Source organism: Temnothorax nylanderi, unplaced genomic scaffold, assembly GCF_030848795.1.
Source record: "Temnothorax nylanderi isolate EJ_2023f unplaced genomic scaffold, tnyl_v1.0 TNYL_tig0075_pilon, whole genome shotgun sequence".
Taxonomy (NCBI): domain Eukaryota; kingdom Metazoa; phylum Arthropoda; class Insecta; order Hymenoptera; family Formicidae; genus Temnothorax; species Temnothorax nylanderi.
In genome coordinates, this window is record NW_027249137.1 from 815,395 (window position 1) to 835,921 (window position 20,527).

General features: G+C 38.8%; 1 protein-coding gene across 4 annotated transcripts in view; it reads right to left on the reverse strand.

Annotated features, from left to right (window-relative positions):
- The window catches only part of Fur2 (furin-like protease 2), a 332,852-nt gene that overhangs the window by 305,067 nt on the left and 7,258 nt on the right, over positions 1-20,527 (reverse strand). For all 4 annotated transcript variants that reach the window (XM_071709273.1, XM_071709272.1, XM_071709271.1 and 1 more), the window contains exon 2: positions 13,301-13,872. In XM_071709273.1, the coding sequence (XP_071565374.1) occupies positions 13,301-13,480 (180 nt within the window). In that variant the 5' untranslated portion in view covers positions 13,481-13,872. The remainder of the gene's footprint in view (positions 1-13,300; positions 13,873-20,527) is intronic.

Sequence of the window (20,527 nt, forward strand, 5' to 3'; positions counted from 1 at the left end):
CGTTTTTTAAATATAAAAATTCAGATTGTTAAGTAAAATAGAACTTATTTATGAATCAATCCAATAAAATTATTATTAATATACATTACCAATATCAATAACTATAATTAATAATTGATTGATTTTCCATTCATATACAAACGTAGATATACTTGCATATTAATAATATGAATATTAAATTAGCACAATAATATTAATTTTCAATACATTCGAAATAAATATCGATACTGTATGTATATGTGCATATATTTACACACAATTTTTCCGCTGATTTAAATATACACTACGTGGGTAGAAAGTAAAACCGGATAACTTCGCTCTATCTTGCAACAATCGTTATCTCGGTATTTGGTAAGTGCTATTCCTCGTGCGATATCAGTTATCCTTGAGACACAGGAAAAGCCTCGTAACGGAGAAGAAGTAATGTTATGGCTCGACTGTAAACTTTGTAATCGGCGTGAGTCAACTACTTGGAAGTATCTTCCGGTTGTGGAGTAGATCAACGAGCGACACTTCTCAATGCCATATATACTGCGTGACTGTCCAACAACTATCGTAAACATAAATTCGAGATCGGCGAGAAAACGTCAACTGAAAGTAACGTAAGGCAGTCTCGTACATCTGTCTGGCATGCAGTATATATTCGCGGAATAATGAAGTGCCCGCAGAGACAGTGGCTTTCGAAATTATTGCACAATGTCGGTTGCCTCTAAATGCGACAATCGGACGGTAAAATGTTCGATGTCGTGACATTTCGTCGTTTGAAAATGTTTCCGGCAAAAGAATACCGACATCGAAGGAACGAATTTATTTGAAAGTCCCAATACTTTCACTCATTTAGTGCCGGATCCACTTCTTCATTAATGAAAAAAAGGATGCCAATAGCGACATCCAAGCAGCAAAGAAAGCTGCAATAATTTTCACCTTATTTAATTTCTTTATTAATTATTTAACTAATAATCTTTATTTTCTCTCTATTAATTTAGTTTTTAACATATTAATTTAATTCTCCCATATTTTATTAATTTCTTAGGACCTTAAGAAATAAGATACCTTAAGAAATGAGATACAACTATTATTTTTTATTGAAGGAACTCAAGTTGGAAACCGAGATTCTCTTAAAAATAACGCGATGTGCGTATACACGAATCACGTGCATGACTGTAAAATGCATCTGTGCACCTAGTGACAGTGTGGCGACATCGTCCACGGTAAATGAACACGGTAAATGTTCGACACGGCCGAGGAGAGGGCCACGGACACGTCCAATCTCCACCGTTGTAGCGCGTGATATTTTTCGAAATTGCCTGGATTCGCACACGAGGATCGTTCATTATCGTTCGCAGTAAACGCGGATGTCCCTAGTGGGACAAACGTCTGATTACGACAATGCCAGAAATCGCGTCGGAAGAACCGGCCAGACCAGACGAGACACCGAGAATGAAGAGAGAGAGAGAGAGAGAGAGAGAGAGAGAGAGAGAGAGAGAAATGTATATGAGCAAGCAAAAGAGCAAAGACGTACAAGAATGAACGAGTAAGTATAAGCGATACGATAAATGCGTGTACATATGTGTATGTGTAAGAACCAAAAAGAAACCGAGCACTTGAATGACAGATACGAGAGATAAGGTGAGAGAGAGAGAGAGAGAGAGAAAGAATGAGAGAGAGAGAGAGAGAGAGAGAGAGAGAGAGAGAGAGAGAGAGAGAGAGAGAGAGAGAGAGAGAGAGAGAGAGAGAGAGAGAGAGAGAGAGAGAGAGAGAGAGAGAGAGAGAGAGAGAGAGAGAGAGAGAGAGAAAGGTAAGATAGAGACGGGGCACGGTGCTAGACAGTGGGTCTCCGGTGACTTCTGTTTTTGCGTCCGTCGCGTCGGCCGAAGAAACGGAAGGCGCGTGCTTACCGAGAACAGCATCTGTTTCTCGACAAACGCAACGGTACAATTACTCCGTTAAACGACTCGCCCTGCCGGTTTCTCGAAGTACCGGTTTCTCCATATACGGTGACGTATAGTACACACGTGCGGGGCCTGGTTTCGTGAAACCAGGCCCGAATAATTCGTGGTGGGGAAGTGTACCATAGCTGCGCCAGCATGCTCGATATATGCAGCTCAATCTATGCAGCGATCTTATGATCGCGGATATTGCGGTCAATATGCAACGCGCGGATTTCCAGTAAAAATTTCAGTTAAACGGAAGAAGTAATATGAAAACAGCAGACATTCGCGAATGATGTAAACTTTTAGAGGACCTAAATAACTGTTGACACGACGTTAACGTTAGAATACTTAGAATACCGGTTTTTTAAATAAAAACTTCCGGCGGAAGCTATTTAAGTAAAGAAATGTCTAAAAAGAAAAATACAAAAAAGATAATATTCTCGAAGTACCATCATAAAAAATAATGTTGTTCACAGACTAGACATGTTTGATCACAATTCTGATATATTGCTTGTTTTAAATTTTTATAAATATAGAAATAGTTCATTTCTAATATTAACAACGAAATTTTCTATCGAAGCTTGCGTGATTTACGAATCGAATTGAATGATCACAGACAGCTGCATTAATTAATTGTTTAGACGTGTCATGAGGGATTTGAATATCACGCATTACGGTCGTATGGTAATACGGATATCGCCATAGCCAAATTGCGCGTCAATTAAATAAACAATACCACACGTTTGCCTCGTCGATCATTGAACGCAAGGTCTTTTTAACACTAATTGTAAGCGCACCAAAGCTGCACATTATAATATTAATATACAGAGACATTTATATGGTGTGTTCGCGTAAAATTAGTATTCAATTTCAGGAGCAAATTTGACCTTCGTGCGAATTTAAATCGACATATGAAGACACGCATGGAGTAGCTTAATGTAGAAAATTACATAACAAAATTCGTCAATTAAATTGATCTGTGGCGCGTTGGTTTAACACAAAATTTAATTAGATCTAATTTGGTTTGATTGTTGACTTTAACAATTGAAGAAATCATACACACACACACACACAATTAAGCCTGCAGTGAGAAAACATTACCTCCAATTAATCGAAAATGTATATTTGAGGTTTAACGCAAACCGCACAATAAACGTGCAACCCTCGTATTATACATTGCATGACTTATAATCAAACATTTAGCTGCTAAATAATAAATAATAACGGTTTAAGCCAATAATCATTAGTTTACGGATTCCACGGTATAAAATGCAATCCTATATATTACATAGATTTTCAGATTCTTATTGTGACGGGATTATTTTTCGATTTAAAGGAATTATCGTTCGATATACTTTACAACTGATTTGTTTATGGGAGACGATCCCAAGGAGAGTGTTATGCCAAAAATATCGGAATGCATAATTTAGCGCATCCCGCGAACTCTTAAATATACATGAACTGTGTGATTTCGGACGTAACGTAAGTTATACTTTTGGAGAGACTTTGACACTTTCGCGCGCAATTTGCATTCGCGAATTTGCATCAGAAGCACGATTTCCCTTGCGAATTAGCTGCGAAACTGCGTCTTGTACTAAGAACATACCCTGGCAGAAACTGCGGAACAACACGGCGCATAAAATCCCGCGATGCATCCCGTCAACGATACAAACATTCAATAAATATCCTAAATCGAGCCGGAGCCTAAACTTGATCCTTAATCATAGTGTAGCGCGGTTAGAATTGATGTATAATGCATATCTCCCAAATATGTATACCGAGTATCGCAGACGTATCTCGCAAACTTTCAAATGCGCTGCAAATTTCAACAATTTGGAATACATTTTATGCAAACATTAATAAAAAATTAATCTTTGTAAATTTGTTAACATTAAATAACTGTTATATTTCTATTAATATCACTCGTTAAACGAGTTTAATATTCTTCATTTGATTTTAATCATAGTTCAATTTTAGATAGAATGGTGATCCGTGTTATCTAATAGACCCCTTTGTCTGTAATTTACATAATCGCTAAAGAAATTCCAATTTCAAATTTGCCAAAGAATGATTTCAAAGAAAATACAGTAAAATTAGCACATCCTGTATAAGCTGGAGGAAGAATTCGAAGCTGCATATCTTTTGCATCTTAATACCTAGTCGCCCTGAGTGCAAGTGAAGATTCCTGGCGTAAGCGGCTTATGTATGTCTTGACTCGTTATTACCGTCTTCCTCCGAGAAAATATGAGTACAAAGTCGTGCGACTCAACGATCTTGCTTTATAAATCCAAAACTAAAGAAAGAAAAAATTAGTTTTGTGTCATAAGGTATATCCAGTAACATCGGTCTAAAATCATTATTATTTCATGCAAGATTGATCTCTAATAACTTTATAATAATTAAATAAAACTTGAAATTATAGAGCCATAAATGTGTGTCCTATATCTTGTCACATAGGAAAATTCCAGAATTCCGCCTACTCAAGAAATTTTTTAAATAACGCGATTACACACGACGCACGTTCCGTTCTATAAAAGCTAAACAAACATGGACCGAAAACAAACCATGTTTTTTACGAGAATATAAGGAAAAATGGAAACACAGGAGGAGAAAGTTGAAAAAATATTGATCATGTTAGAAATCGGAAGGTTTTCGCGCGCGAAGGTTCAACAATATAGCAGGATAGGAACGAGCGACACGGAAGAAAACTGATTTTCCACGGTCTGTCGTCTGTCAGGATAAAACGATTCGCGGAAATTGTGACAGCAGGTATAAAGTCGACAACGGTAGCCTCCGTCATGCGTCACGGCGTATCTGAAACTGGAGGAGCGCATCCTCCGAACGGCCGGATCCGATCTTCCTCTTTCGCTCCCGGTGTATCTAATATTTATTTTTATACTTTGACGACGCGTTCCTTCGTCCGCAACACTGGATGCCATTAGCCGGAAGGTATTTCATCTCGCGAAAATTTCGTTTTAAGCTAACGGGAGAATATTTTCGAGCATCCGTTGCGTAAACTTCTCGTCGCGATCAAAACCACGTCTATCATACGTTCGACTTTGTGAGAATAATAACGCGAGATTTCGTTTTAACGCTATTATTATTAGATTTATTCCTAGACCTTCGCTTTAGCAGAAACATTAAGTAAAAAAACAATATCTTGAAAATATCTTGAAAATGACACTCGGCATCTTCTAATATCACGTTTCTAAATGTCGTCGCATCTGTATAGCTTCAATCTCCTAAAGTCGGACAAAAATTTCATCGTTATTAAGAGCGTGGATCCTACTGCGATCCTAAGAGCGATCGTAGATGCTCGTGTTTTTCCCAGCGAGAAAGGAAAAGAACGTCGTGGCAGCCTGCCATCGTCGTGGAAAAATATGTAACGTAACGCCGGTATATCGTAAAAAAACCAAATATATAGGTACTTTATATATATGTAGCGTGGGTGTGGAAGCATAGACAACTGAGAATAAGTATAGTATGTTTCACGTGAAATGGCTCAGTTACGCATATCTTAATACAATATTATATTAGTATAGAGCATTGTAACAAGTTCCAACTAAGCCAACTTTATTCTGAGTTCTGTCTTGAGGGAGAATTATGGCAGTATTCATTTCAACATTTCATCAAGTAACATTGGAACTTAGATCTTAATAAAACTTTGCACGAGCGTAGAGAAGCCAAATTTAAATCGAATTTAGTAATCTCTGTTCCGTGTAAGATGTTTAAAATTGTCATACCCTTAAGAAGAAAGGATTAAGGAAAAAGATCGCCTATTATAACATGGAAAGTTAAAAACTTTTTTCCTCATATTATACTTTCTTTTTTTTTTAATCGGTATTTGTTTAATACTGAGAGAAAAAGTGCTTTCGCCAATTAACAATTAATTAATTTTTATGTACATTACGCATTATAAATTCTTTTTTTTTATTTATGCGACAAATGCATCGTAGGACACACGACACACCGACGGGACTATTTATACGTGAAACACCCCGTACGTAAACTGACGTATGCCTTAAGTGCGGTTATACACGTGGGAAAACCTCCGCGTATCCTTCCTTTCTCCGCGAGTGGCCTCGCCTTAATGCCTTAATGCAACGAGCGAGCATTTCTGGAGCAGACGAGTTTATATGTACCGTCGCGCGTCGCCGGTCAGAAAGCTGTGCTAAGATCTATTCTTACTATCGTTCATAACGTCGTGCGATCGTATAATCTGACACACCGTGTTCGAGTTCAGGTCATCACGCGAAGAAGGGCATTCGACCTAACTTAGTTACGAGAAACAGACAGAGAGAGAATAATCGTGTTACCGACCCGCAGTCAATTCCGACGAGCTTAATTGCCTGTCTTGCGAAACAATTGATACCGCCGGCAGTTTGATTTCGCGATTATACGGGCTAGTATATTATGACACGCGTGTCAATAGCATGACCTCATTTCTCGAGTAATGTTCAATTTCCCCCCAAGAGATCTAATGGCTTAATGTTAAAAGGATTTTTTGCAATTAAGCTCGAGAGTCTAGACCATTATTTTCTAATTAAACGCATGGCTCCTAAACATATACATATATTGAATTCTTTTATACTGCAAAATAAAGTCACATAGTTTCTCTCAACTTCAAAGCAAACTGAAAGCAAAAGAAACATTAAATATGCATGAAATTCAAAACTGATTGCAATGCTATATAAAATATAAAAAAGTTGGCATTGTATATTAATAAAATTAAACACAAAAATTAGAAATAACGATAAACAAAATGTTAAATAATATACTTAAATAAGAATTAAATCACTAAACATGTGAGATTCGATTCAAACAGACGTGGCAATTTTTATGAACACGACGTTATGGTACATAATTGCTCAAGGCATCCCTTCATAAATTAGAATTAAATAGTCGTGGCAAATAATGACCTTCCATCAAGTTTTTATTATAAAGACATATCACATTGCAAATTTTTCATAGAAAACAATGAAAACATGGAAAAACATACAACGTTTTTAAGAGTCTGTACGCGACAGAAAAAATTCATGGTTGACAGGAAATCGCGATAAAAGATTCAGGTTCCGCGCTTAATTTCAGCGGTGGCGAGAGAAAGAGAAAGAGAGAAAGATACATACAGAGTCGGGTGGGATGCTCGTGATATGCCCGCCGCAGAGCTGATGAGAAGAGTAATCGCGTTACTAACCCGAGAATATTGCTTTAAAGAGTTTTTACATCGATGTTATTGTTATGAACAGAATGGAATAACACGTTATGAATAGTTCAAATACTATATTTCAATGATATTTATGTAAAATTTTCATAAGTAGAAATAGGCGATGTGTATAGAATAAAGATTTGAGCCAGCAAGACGATTTATATAATTTTCTCCATTTTTCTTATACTCCTTTTTTAAACAAGTTTTAAATGTCTATGTGCGAATGTTCACAAAATTTAGTCAGTAAAAGTTTTACATAATTTTTACTTGTTGAATATTTTCAAGTTTTTCGTAAGAATTCAAAAAAAACTAAGTGAGTTATTAATTAGAAGATTATTATCGAATTAAATTATAAAGAAATTTTTCTTAGAAAACTGAATTTTCTGTAGAGCGATGTTCTCGAGCGCAGTTCTGGATTTCTTGGGTATCCTTGCACTTTGCAAGATTACCGTGAGACCAGTTAGCTTTTGACAGTACGTATTCGTCGTTCTCCACGTCGAATCACATATTGACGTTTATCCGTTCCAATGTCGATGATGAGATTAGATGCTCCGTTACGGGCGATGCTGCTGGCATGGTCGCGCTACGAGATCATAGACGGGGAAAGGGTGTCGATCATGTCGAACACGGGTTGGGGGAAAGAGGCAGGCAGGGAACTCAATCTAACGAGACAGATTGGATGGTGGCACTGCCGGAGGGTTCTCTAACGTTATTGTTTGTATCAGAAATGACTATTTGACGTAGGATGTTCTTCACAGTTTAGAGTGATAATAATACGTGAGTAAATAAGAGTCATGAATTAAGATTAATTCGCGAAACCAATGTACGTTAAGATCTATTTTAATTTACAAGCCAACGGAATATATTATCTACAGAGTTTATTATGCCACATCGTGTCACTTATTACGCTAAAGCAGATTAATACAAATTAATCAATTAAATGATTATGATAAATTATTTCTAGATAGAATAGTATTCTAATGAGAATTAATATCAATGATGTATGAAATATGTATATTATCTCAATTATTAGTATAACTCTAGAAGTCAAACCGACAAACCTCGGATTTTTTAAATTAAATTTAGATTTTTCTTCGGTTTCAGATTTCGTTTTTTTTTTTTAAGAAAATTTAAAAAAATCTGCGAATTAAAAGTAATTGGAGGCGAATAGATTAGTGGCAAACATTTAAAATATTCATAATAGATTAAATCTTTGCCGCAGGAAAGTTGAATTTGAATTGGTCTAGGTATCTGTGGATGAAACTTTAATTGAAGTTTGAAAATACCTTGTATAATGTATAACGTAACTACCTTGCGTGTCGACGGCTACGTGTTGATCGGTTTTTAACGAATGCGACTCCGATTACTTTAGACTTTAGAGTAACAGACAGAGAAAGAATGATTGGTAATGCGTTTCGCTCCAGTTTCATTTTGCGCAACGTCGTTGTCTATGGGTGGATACGGGAAGTATGGCCGGTTTACCGCTGATAAGGTGGTGATAAATACCGTACCGTGTATCCCGAAGTCGTGCATCGCTCGCGGTCAGGCAACGGCAAACGTGACAGAAACATCGCACGCTAAATAGTCGTTTATATAGCTTGACATATTACTGCAAATACGGGTACGCTGACCGATATGTGTACATATAAAATGTTTTGAAAATTGGACATGGTAAAATTCATTCAGTAATCCGTAATCAATTCTTATCCCTTAACAAAAATTAGCTGACTCGCCTTCGTCCATAATTTCTTAATATTCGATGCTTAATATCTCGGTATTTGAATCCTTATAAGATTAAAATTAAGAAAATAGATGTTTTTGTTATTCTTAACAGCTTATAGAGTTATTACTTTCACATTTTTATTTTAAAAAACTCGTCTTTCCTTAACTAAAATAGAAAATGTGTCACAGATGAATTTCATCTTTTAAGTTGAGTCACCTTCTTTCTTAGGTAGAGTCTCACCTTCTATATCTTCCAAATCATACAGATTGCTTTTTATACAACGTTTCGGTTATGTCACATTTAAAATGTAAAAACATCTCCTCGTAATATACAGCTTTGAAATATCATGCAAACGACGTAACCGTAGTAACCGTATCTATACCGGGACATATATATATATATATATATATATATATATATATATATTATAGCGTAAGAAAGATATAAAATATTTCCTACCCATATGCTGACCACACAGGTTCTCTCGTCAAGACCAGATCTCTGTCAAGGTTCTCAGCATTCGAGCGATTTGCATTTGTAGCATGTAAAATACCGGTTACGACATTAATTTGCCACGGTAAAACAATTGCGTAACTACCCGAGTTGAAAGTGATGCAATAGAAAAAGTAATTTTAGTAGCAAACATATAAATTACGTATAATTGTGAAATATATATTTGGAGTAATACTGATATTTAATCGGAGTTATTTGAGTACATCAAGAATCTAAATTGCATTACCGAGTAAATTGCATCAATTATTACTTGAGATCAAACGCGTTTAATTAAAAAACGTTTTATATTGAATTGTCATTGCACGAAGCTATTTATATGTTAAATATATGTTAAATATATATTAAATACTATATTTAACATGTAAATAGCTTCGTGCAATGCCAATTTTTTGCTGATAACCGTTTACGTGCCGTTTTGAAAATAACTATACATTTATGTCGTGTGCTCTTCTTATTCTTTTAATACTCTTCTGTCATCAATTGCAATGAAAATTCGTGAAAATTTGTACGATGTAATTGAGTCACCGTTTAGTTGCGAATGTACGGAAGAGTTTCACCGGTTCTTTTTCTCCGGTATATTCACGCGCTTTCGCGTTTCCCCAGTCACGAGTAATAAACTTTTTATATCCATCTGTGCCGAGAAGACTAGAGAGATCGGGCTCCTGTATTTTTCTTCGTGCTTTAATTTACTGGCGCAGCGAGAATTTTCGCTCAGCGGGTTTGACGACGCACTTACAAAATCTGATTCTACTAAATGAACGTGAGTAATCGAACCGAGTCGAATGTCGTTGCATGTAAAATGAGCGAGTTTCGCTGTATGGCTATGCGATCCTGTCAGCGATATTCTCGATCTCGGCAGATAAGCGACAAAACGCGAGCAGAGCCTTTCGCGTCGAACAACTATCTGCCGAATCTGGAATTTTATGGCGAGATAAATTGCAACAGTGTAAAAATTCTGAAAGATAACTAAGCGCTGGAAATATGAAAAGCTAGGAAACGCAGGGTAAAGTTGTAAAGAGAACGCGTCTCTTCTGATAACTTATCACATTTGTATGAATAAAGCAGTAAAGCATTACAAGCATTAAAAATAATGCAATCTATTTTCATAGAAAACCATTTAACGACTAAAATTCTCTAAAGAGTTAAGGTGAAAAGATTGCCTTTGCTATTGTTTAATGAAAAAATGTTCTAAATACAATTGCAAGAATTAGATATCTAATAAGATGCTTTTTTATTATTTATTTTAAAAGTCTCATAAAATGCGCGGCTCTTAATAATGCGAGAGGTAATTGACATTTAATTACCTCATTGTTAAAACAAAACGTTATTTCTTCATTCACTTCCAACTCTACTGGTTGAAACCGGTTTTAAAAATGTCCCTCTAGAAAATTAGAAGATTATTATTTATAATCTAATTATGACAAAAATGTCATAATTAGAAAGTTCTTATTAAAGCTGTGGTTTTAAATCGCCTTCTAATATGATGTAAAAATACTATTCCCCAGACTAGTTCATAGTAGAAATTTCATACGCAATATTTTTCCTTCGCGAAATCTTCTCCGTATATACGGACGGCGACGCAGCAAGCAAACATCTATTGGTTCAACCTAGAGCACCATCGGCGCGGTAAATGTCGAGGGAGCCGTTACTTCTCGTAGATAACAGTTGACGTTCCATATGAGAGCAGTATCGTTCTATCCCTCCTTTCGTTATTCTCCGCACATTCGTGGTAAGTGATTTTACGGAGAACGAGAAGAAACGTCAGTGAGTTAAAAAAGATGAATCGTGAGACAGAAAGAAGGAGAGAGGGAGGACGCAATAATCGTCGTGCATCCAGCGTGTATCGGCGAGTAGCGGTTGCATTTGTTAGGTCGCGGTAATAAACTTTTATCTCGCAACACCTATATGTATTCGCGGAGAGCGCTCTCCTCCCTTTTTCACCATTCTCGCTACCCCGCGTTCTCTCTGTCCGGAACGCGAAACCGACCGGTTGATGCTGAGAGTAATAGGAAGAAGGGGATGGTAGTAAGGGATAGAAAGTGCGACGCGCGCGCGGTGAAAGGAGGGGTTTTGCCATCCGGTACGTCATCCCCCGACGAGATAAAAACTTTAGCGCTCGTTGTTGGAAAAATGTGGCCACCGCGTGGGATGGCGGAAAGAGAGAGAGAGAGAGAGAGAGAGAAAGAGAGCGATGGTAGAGAGAAACACCGCGAGAAAATCACAGAAACTACCGCGTTACGGCCACGAGTCCGAGAACGGACATGTCGTGTATCGCACGGCGGAAACGACGTGTTTCACGGGTTGAGAAATTTTTTTTAATGTTACATTAGAGCGCACAACTATCGCAACTTAAGTCGAGTTCGCGCGATTCCTTGCGAGAAGCGGATAAAAAGCGCGGAACTTCTGGCAAGCCCAAACTTCAACAATATACATCGCCTTTACAAAGTGCACGTTCCAGTTAATAAAAATGGAAACGAGCGGATACGCAATTTGGACAAATTGGATTTCATTATAAGAATATTATAACGATTCTTGAATGAATTTTATATTCGGTTGCCTATGATCAACTCAGAAATTGATATTTACAACAAAAATATAATTTTGACAACTCGTCATACATAAAAAGTTTACGATTGTTCTTTACATTTCCGAAGAAAAAGTTACTTTTATGTTCATTAAGTCTGCCTTTAGCATTTAACTTTGCTTCTATCTTAACAAAATTTAATAGACAGAAATCGAATTAGAAATATCTTTTTTTATTTACTTCCCAGAAATTCTATTTAGGATCGAGCATTCCTAGAGCTTGTTTGTCGCTCGATGTAGGGTAGGTGGTGACTCGAGGTATTTTAGCGCTAGGTGACATGTCGCTTAAGCGACAGGCGGAAAGAAGTTCGCCGAACTGTGCCGTTATTGTGTGATAAAATGTTGAACTCGCGTTTGACAATCGCTTCACCGCATGGCCTCATAATTTTTGCCATGTCCGAGCATGCGACGAGAGACAGAGGCGCATGCAAATTCGCGAAATCCGGCTATTATGTAAAGCGGAGTGAGACCGTTGGCAGGATATCGGGATATTTTGCGAAATTTATCGACGTAGCAAATCGGAGAAAATTGTGCAATATCGCGTATATGATTTTATTGCATCAGACGTCAATAATTGGCCAAAGCAACGCGGTAATTTGAGCATTAATTAAAAATGCGAAATAGTAATATAAATCATGTTCTTGTCATATAGGTACATGAAAAATAAAAGAGTTTCTTACAATGTAACTGTTTTATCGTAATCCTCTGTTGTATGACGTTTGTAACGAGCACGAAAAAAGATTATGTAAAAATTGAAAACTGAAAAATCTTCAGTTTCAAGACTTTCCGGATGTTAAGATCATTAGTGTCAGCAGTTTGCCGGAATGCGCGGGATCCTACCGGATTGCCACGATTTCGCAAGCAAATAACTTCATAACAACAAACTCGATAAATTGGAGCCCGTGAAATTTCGCGCATAAGGGCGTTAATAAAGTTCCGCCTCATTTCCTACTTCGCTAATAAGTTTCGCCCAACTCGGCCAAAACGTTCTCCCGAGTTATCTGTCGGACAGACGAGTTATCTGGAGCAAATTGGACGTTACGACGAAGGGATGCAGTGGTGGGGGGGGGAGGGGGGGAATAGCCTGAAATTAAAACATAATCCGATCGACAGAGCGCGTTTCGCGCGTCGAACATGTGGGAATCGAGTTCCGTGTGGCGCTCGAGTTAAGCTAATTGATTATCCTTCCGCCGCCGGCGGGCGGACCCCCTGCCCGTAATCGCGGGTATCAAATTTCTCGCTATACCTGTTACATTTCGCAAGGAGCGAGAGCGAGAGCGCGCGCTTATAGGTTCGCCAGAATTTACCTTCCTCCTTAACGCAAGAAATTGGCGGACTTACCTGTCCATGATTGTCGAACCCGTGCTCCTGGGCGATCTCGTCGGCAGTCTCCGGTCCGCTGGGCACGTAAACGGCGAACTGATTCGAATAGATCGGCACTGGTCGCGACCGCGGTCTCGGTTCGGATCTCGCACCAGCCAGCAGCGCGCACACAACCAACAACGTCACCCTGAAGATCATGTCGTCGACGGCGAATGACGACGACGAGTCCTACGATTATCCCGGACGGTATTTCCGGCACTGAAGGGCGCGCGCGACGTCGCGATCAATGCGTGCGTTGCGGATAAGGAGACACGTGTTATGCACGACGAATTTTCGCGTTATCTCACGATCGAGCGAAAATCGCGCGGACGACTCTTCGCGTGACGATTTCAATGCTCGACGAAACTCGGGAATCTCACGGTGGATCCGCGCCGCACTTCCCTCGAGAAAACGCGGTCGGGAACGACAGGAGTGAGAGACACGTCGCTGACGGATGAAGTCGTGTCGCAGTGAAAACAAGACGGCACTGCGCCGCGAGTTTCGCTCGTCGTCGTCGTCGTCGGCGAGACGTCGGTCCGGCTAGTCTTATCCTGCAACACAAAGACAAGGAAAACCGCAGGTTAGAGCAGCGTTCAGTGTGCATTCGTGTCACGCGCGCGGAGTCGGAAGGACGCGGTAGGAATTCTTGCGGGCACGAGCGTTGTGATATTAATTGTCACCGAGGGGGGAGTTCGTTTTTCCTGCTTCTTGACGTGCGCGTCGCGGATTTGCATTACAATGTTTCGCTATGGGCGTGCACGCGTCCGCGCGAATGTTTGCAAACTTCCTTCCTCTTCTGCTCCTCGCGCGCATTCGTCCTCCGTCTCTTCCTCTCTATTTCTCGTTTCCCGGATGAAGGAAAAAGGGATATAAAGACAGAAAGAGCGAGAGAGCGGGAGAGCGACAGAGAAAGAGAGAAAGAGACAAAACGGAGAGCTCATGGCACGTATTATTTAATAACCGAATCCTTTGTTTGCGAAACGGTGACGTACGGTGATGCAATTGTTTTGCAAATAACTGAAATAACCGAGTGCGTAATACCGGTTCGACACACTTACCCATTTAGCGCGACGTGCAAATAAACGATTATATCGCAACGAAACGCATTGGCACGATGGGATGATTATGATGAGGTTGGTGCGACCATCATGACAAAATACAACTAAACTTGCATAAGCGCATTCGCGGTAATCCTCGGTTAACCGCTTAATGGATGGCATTACAATGACAGATTCCATCGTCCATTTTCTCTATTCGCGGGTAATTAATAATGTCCGATATCTATTTTAATTAACTCATTTGGATCGATGTTACAACGCGCAGTGGAGCCGCATTTATTCCTTTTAGGAAAAAAATTTGTGGAATATTATAAAAGCCAGCGCGCGCGACACGAGAAGCAAGTTCACGATATTTCGGTCTAAATCTAAAAATGATTTCGAACTCGTGACGGCAAAATTGGCCGTTACGGGATTGAATTGAATTCGGCAAGAGTAAGGAAGAGAATTAGAGCCGAACTTGCTGAAGCGCGTGGCAAAAGCTCCGATGATCAAATTTCGATTGTGAACCATACGATCGACTATACGTATCTATATATAGTCGCTGTTGAAGTTCGGCAAGTAACTGGTAGACTAGTAAGGCAAAAGGAGAAGTCTATTTCCACGGCACTGTCGATAGTTACGGCGAAACGAGCGAAAGGCCGAACATGAGTTTGAAGTTAATCGGGCTCTCTCACGAAACCGTTACCGTTCGTAATGATTCAGGAAATAGACTAAAATAGCTAACGGATACGATTTATTGGCGTTGTAATTAAAGAAATAAAAGGCGCTTCGGGAAGTTGGAACCAGATAATTACCTAATTAGGAAACCACAGAAAAACGCGAGAAAAAATCCTATTGTATATAGATAAACTAGATACTGCTTCGGAGAAAGATTTTGCAATAAAAAATAAATATTAATTGCAGCTACAAACGTGATTTATAATTTGTGGCAAAATTCTAGTTATAATTTTACGTGTCCTGTGCAATACATGAAAAATAGATTTATAGCATCAAAATGCACACAAATGCAAATGTGCACACGCAATTACTTAATCGCAATTGTTGATTTAATTCCACGCGTCATATATTATATTCGTATTTATTTACAAGTAAACATGATCGTATAGATTCTCGTTTGTCAGAAAAAAATTACGATACTTTTGTTAACGCTTATTCGTGTGTTCGTAACACAGCATCACTCGCATCCAAATTAATCCAGTACCCGTTGCAGAAACCACGAATTAAATTTTTAAATAAAAACTCCGAATCTCTCTCCCGTTTTAAATTCGTTTATGGAAGTTCGCGAAAACGACAGTCGCCACATGGACCGCCGAAAAAGCGAGCCAACGACAATGGTGACAAAAAAGCAAACTCTCATAGCTGAATATAACGACTAAAGTAGAACATCTACTACCAAATTAGTTTCCTTATGTATAAATACATCTCCCGCATAAATACATCTCCCAGAAGATCAGTTCTCTCCTTGTACAGGGTAATTCTGCAACCGCGTGCGAAATAGCGAAACGCCTTGACAAATAGCGTCACATTATCGCGTCTTGTGCCATCTTATCGTTCGCCGACTGTCCTCAGTGGCTCCGAAGTGAGTAATACAGCGAGCGAACACAAACAGGACGAATATTCGCGTTTATATTCGTGCCGCTTACCTAAACTCATTAAAGCCCGAACGTAAAACGAGACGACCCTTTGACACGAGTCACGTCAGACGTCTTACTTTGATAATAAGCGAAATTTATTGGCATCGGTAAATGCTGCACATAATGCCGAAATAAATCGGACGTCGAATTAGATAGCATTTCATCGGGGATATTGGAGAGATTACGAGCTAGTTTATTTAATATATGAATTTTTTTAGGCGATATGTACGGCGCGTTCATCCGACGAATATTCGCCCGAAGCAGCATCACGCGAATGTACATCGAGGTGAAAATATTGTAATTGCGCGCGTCAATATAATAAAATTCGTCGTGGAAATGTGGCACATTTTGATTTGTGAAATATTCAAATGAACGAACGTCAAATGGATGCATTATCTGATGGCTTTGGATAAACAATGAATAAAAGCCGATCCGATTGAAATTTTTGTCATCGATATAGAAGCGAGATAAATGTGAAATGCAAAAAGTACGCGTTTATCTGCACCTGTGTGAAGTTAGCCTCCCAATGTTGAAAAATCCAAAATTTTCATTTTGCAAACGTTTGCACATCGGATGCCCACGAATGCCCCGTTGGAATTTTTGTTTGTCCTCCTCTAGTTCGATAGTTATAGACAAATCAATTTGGGGGGGGGAGGGCCTAACTTCACACAGATACGTTTATCGTTGAATCGTGCCTTTAAAGAAATTCTCAACTTTGAGAAATTCTGCGGTTTGGAAGATATAAAAAAATGTAACACGTGCACGTGGAAGTTTGGGGAATTGGTATTTTCGATCGAAATATTTCATGAAGTTTACAATAGTTTACAACATAACGCTGACTTGCTATTCATATCTTCATATCGTTCACCGTGTATCATCTTTAAGTGCTTCACGCCCCTATATCTCCTGATAAAATAAACTCGTGAACAAACTTTCACGAGTTTTAACGGACCTAATTTTAAGATTTAGCTTTCGAGATAGCTCTGTGTCTATTTAAAAACGACTGTGTCTGGAAGAGCAACTGGAGCACATGATATTTGAACGAGTATGCGATCAACCTCGATAACGTCAAGACTTCATATACCATTTTTAGCACATGAAACACTGCTTCAGAGAAGCCTTTAAATCGCGCACATGTTCTTATCTACACATATGTAAGTCGTATATATAAACTCTATATATAAATCGAATAAAATGCGATATTGACACAAGAGCTAGAAAGAATTTCTATGATTGCATTGAGTCGCTTTATTAGTTTAAAAACGAAGAAAACGAAGTGAAACTTCTGCTTTAAAAAAAAAAAATCTCGATACATTCAATCGATTATTGAAACTGTACCGATAATTAATTAAAAACTCTCTCCTAGCTTATCTCTCGGATTTTTAAACTGCTAACTGTTCGAAGTTCAGTTGTTAATTTAAAAAACTTCAACCAAACTTAAATTTAGTTCCTTAGTTTGGTAGTTAAAAAGGACGATAACCCATCGAGTATTCAATAAATGCTCGCCGTTAATTAAACGAAAAATTCCGTGCATGCATCGCGAACAAAAATATGCCGAGCACGTCTACGTGTTAGATACAAAGAATGCCGGTCGCGCGCCAAACGCGATTCACGATCACGGGAGCGGAACGCGAGAGCGTCTTCTGTCATGTGCTATTTAAATTTACAAGAACCACCTGCGCGACACTACCACCGGCAATTAAGGGGTTCGCGTACTTTGGTCGCCAACGGCGAAGAATATAAACTCATCCGGACGAAACTTTGGCTCGCTCCCGTGTTAATGTCCGCAGAAGTTAAATCCCGGATGAATACAGGTCGGTAATAAAGCGTTTCATGGTGAGGAAGCTGCGTTTGTCGAGGAAATATGGTCCAGCGAGACCAACGTGGGATTCTTGCCCAAAAGCAGGATCAGCTGTTAACTGTTTTAACGCATCTCGCGATATCGCCCCATTTCGTATGTACACGATATGTTAACAACTTACAAGAGAATATTTAACTCGGCAACCAGACAATGAACCAGAAGCGCAAGCGTGTGCTCATGGCGTATATTGCAATAACAAAAATTAATACAATATTGTAAGGAACGATTTGTTACAACCGGTGAGAAAATCTCGGAAATCCGTAAAAATTTATTATACCGGAAATGAAAGAGATATTGCGCATCACGGTATACAACATGATACTTGCGTTCAGAGTATTTTGCAACAAGCGAAATTATTCACGCTACGCGTAGCGTAAACTTTAAGCGATTGTGTAAATACTGAGATATTAATACATAGAAGATAAAACATATGATATTACATAATGCGCAAGTAAATTTCCATAGAAATATGTATCGTAAACTGTCCTATGGGCAAGGTAACATTACATACAAAATAATATTTTAAGTAGAAAAATAATTAAAAGCTTCCAAAAAATTCTCAAAAGTTACTCTATCCTTAATATTTATAAAGATACTTTTAAGCTCAGTAAAGTTGGATTTAATAGCCGGACATAACAATTGCTCGCCGAGTGGAAAGAGTTAAAAGAAGCGTGTTCGTTTGCAACCAGGAAGTCGAGAGGAACGACAATGTCGGAGAAGCTTGGCGTTTCCTAGCAATTAAGCGTTTGTAATCTCCCAGTGCTCCGGTGAATTCTCAAGTCGCTCATAAAAAAAAAAGTCGCGGATGAGATTTCTTCGGCGACAATGTCGAAGAGTAAAGAGGAGCAACACAATTCTCGCTCCCTTTGACTCTTCGCCCCCTCTCCCCCACGCCACAGTAACCCCCTTTCGAAGCGAGAAGGATCGTAATACCGCACGTACGCAGCCCGTATAGGATAAAAGCCACAGAGACTGAAACCGCGATACGAATAGCAAGTGTGATGTCATACATAACCCCGATACGTCGCGATGTACGTGCGTGTGTATATACATGCGTGCGTCCCTTTCAGGGAGGAATCTTGCCATATGCGCATGCATGTCTGCTCACGTCGCGCACAGAATTACCGATGATGCTGCGGGTTAAGTGGAAAACAAAAATGCGAAAAAATTCTACGGTACGTTAAGTGATTTAATGAGAATTGTAATTAAACTCATATCCAACGAAGAGAATTTGTGGTACCCGTGTTATATTAATTACGTAATGTTTCACTCACAATTTTTCAAACTTATTCTCGTACAATGTGTTTCTCTGTTTCATTTTATGAACCTATCTCATAAAATCATTTGTTGCACTAAAATTAAAAGCTATAAATTGTTAAATTAACTCTGCAACCGTATATACACTCTTTTTCAGCACCCACTAACGATATATGTAGGTCGTTTGCGTCCGCGTCATTTTAAACAACCTAAAACTTTACCAAAAGTTCTGAAAAAATTCATAAGTGTTCCTTGAAATCTTAACTATAAATTTAAACTATAACTTTATCTAAACTATAAGTTTAAACAAACACGCTACGTTATATTTTTATACTACTCGTTCGCTTCGTTTATATTCAAACTACGAAATGGAAATTTCATTCATATTTCTAAAGAATGATTGCTTTTAGTTGTAGTTGTCGAAAATAAATTGTTTCTTCATCTCTCTTCACGCGAAACATTGACCCGCTTTTTCTTATCGATCAACGATTTGTATAGAAACGTAAGTAGGGAGAAATTTTTGTCATTATTTTGTACTTGAACGCAAGCCATTCGCGGCATTTGCGCAATAAAAATGCGATCGAGGCGCCCATAATATTTCCGACCTATATTTTCACTCTTTCATTCTCGCTCGAAATCGGGACAAAGCGCACTTCAGAGCGTAAATATTTTGCCGCAAACGACGTGCGTAACTGCGCGTAGGACGGACGCGATCGCGGAAAAGTTGGGGGCGAGCTGGTTGTCCGGGGAAAAAAAAATTGGGGAAAAAACGTTACGAGTGCACATTCATACGCGTGCGATGCAAAACGCTTCCAACGTAAAAATGAATTTTGCCCGACGTGAATTTGTATATGCGCTTTTGGGGGGGAAAAAGCTTTCGAAAACAGACACATCGGCGAAATGTATCCATTCGCGCGTGAAACATAAGACAATTAATTGCAACTAACCGTCATAGCGCCCATAGCGGATGACATAGCGTGCTCGTGTGCCACAGTCGGCAATAAACACGGTCGCCTGATGCTAAAATTCATTTTTTCCTCGTGATAAAAATACATTCACCGCTCTGGCTACATCTGAGAATCGGGCTGCCGCAGTTTGCACGGAATACGAATATGAAATGCGATATATATAAACACGGACTCGTATCGCGATGACATGGACGCAGCGATATCGGTCTTAAAAATTTTTCATAAGAATAAAAAATCTACTGACTCTGACGCATATTAAAATTCAGAAAGAGATCGAAATAGTTAAAAAATGTATGAAAAAACAGGCTTTCGCGTGCACCATTTTTTTCATCGTATACAGCTCAGATATTTTCTACGTGTGGATTATGCAAATATATGTTGGTTAAATGAACAGCTGCGACAGCTGGAAGCTTCTAATCATGTGAAAA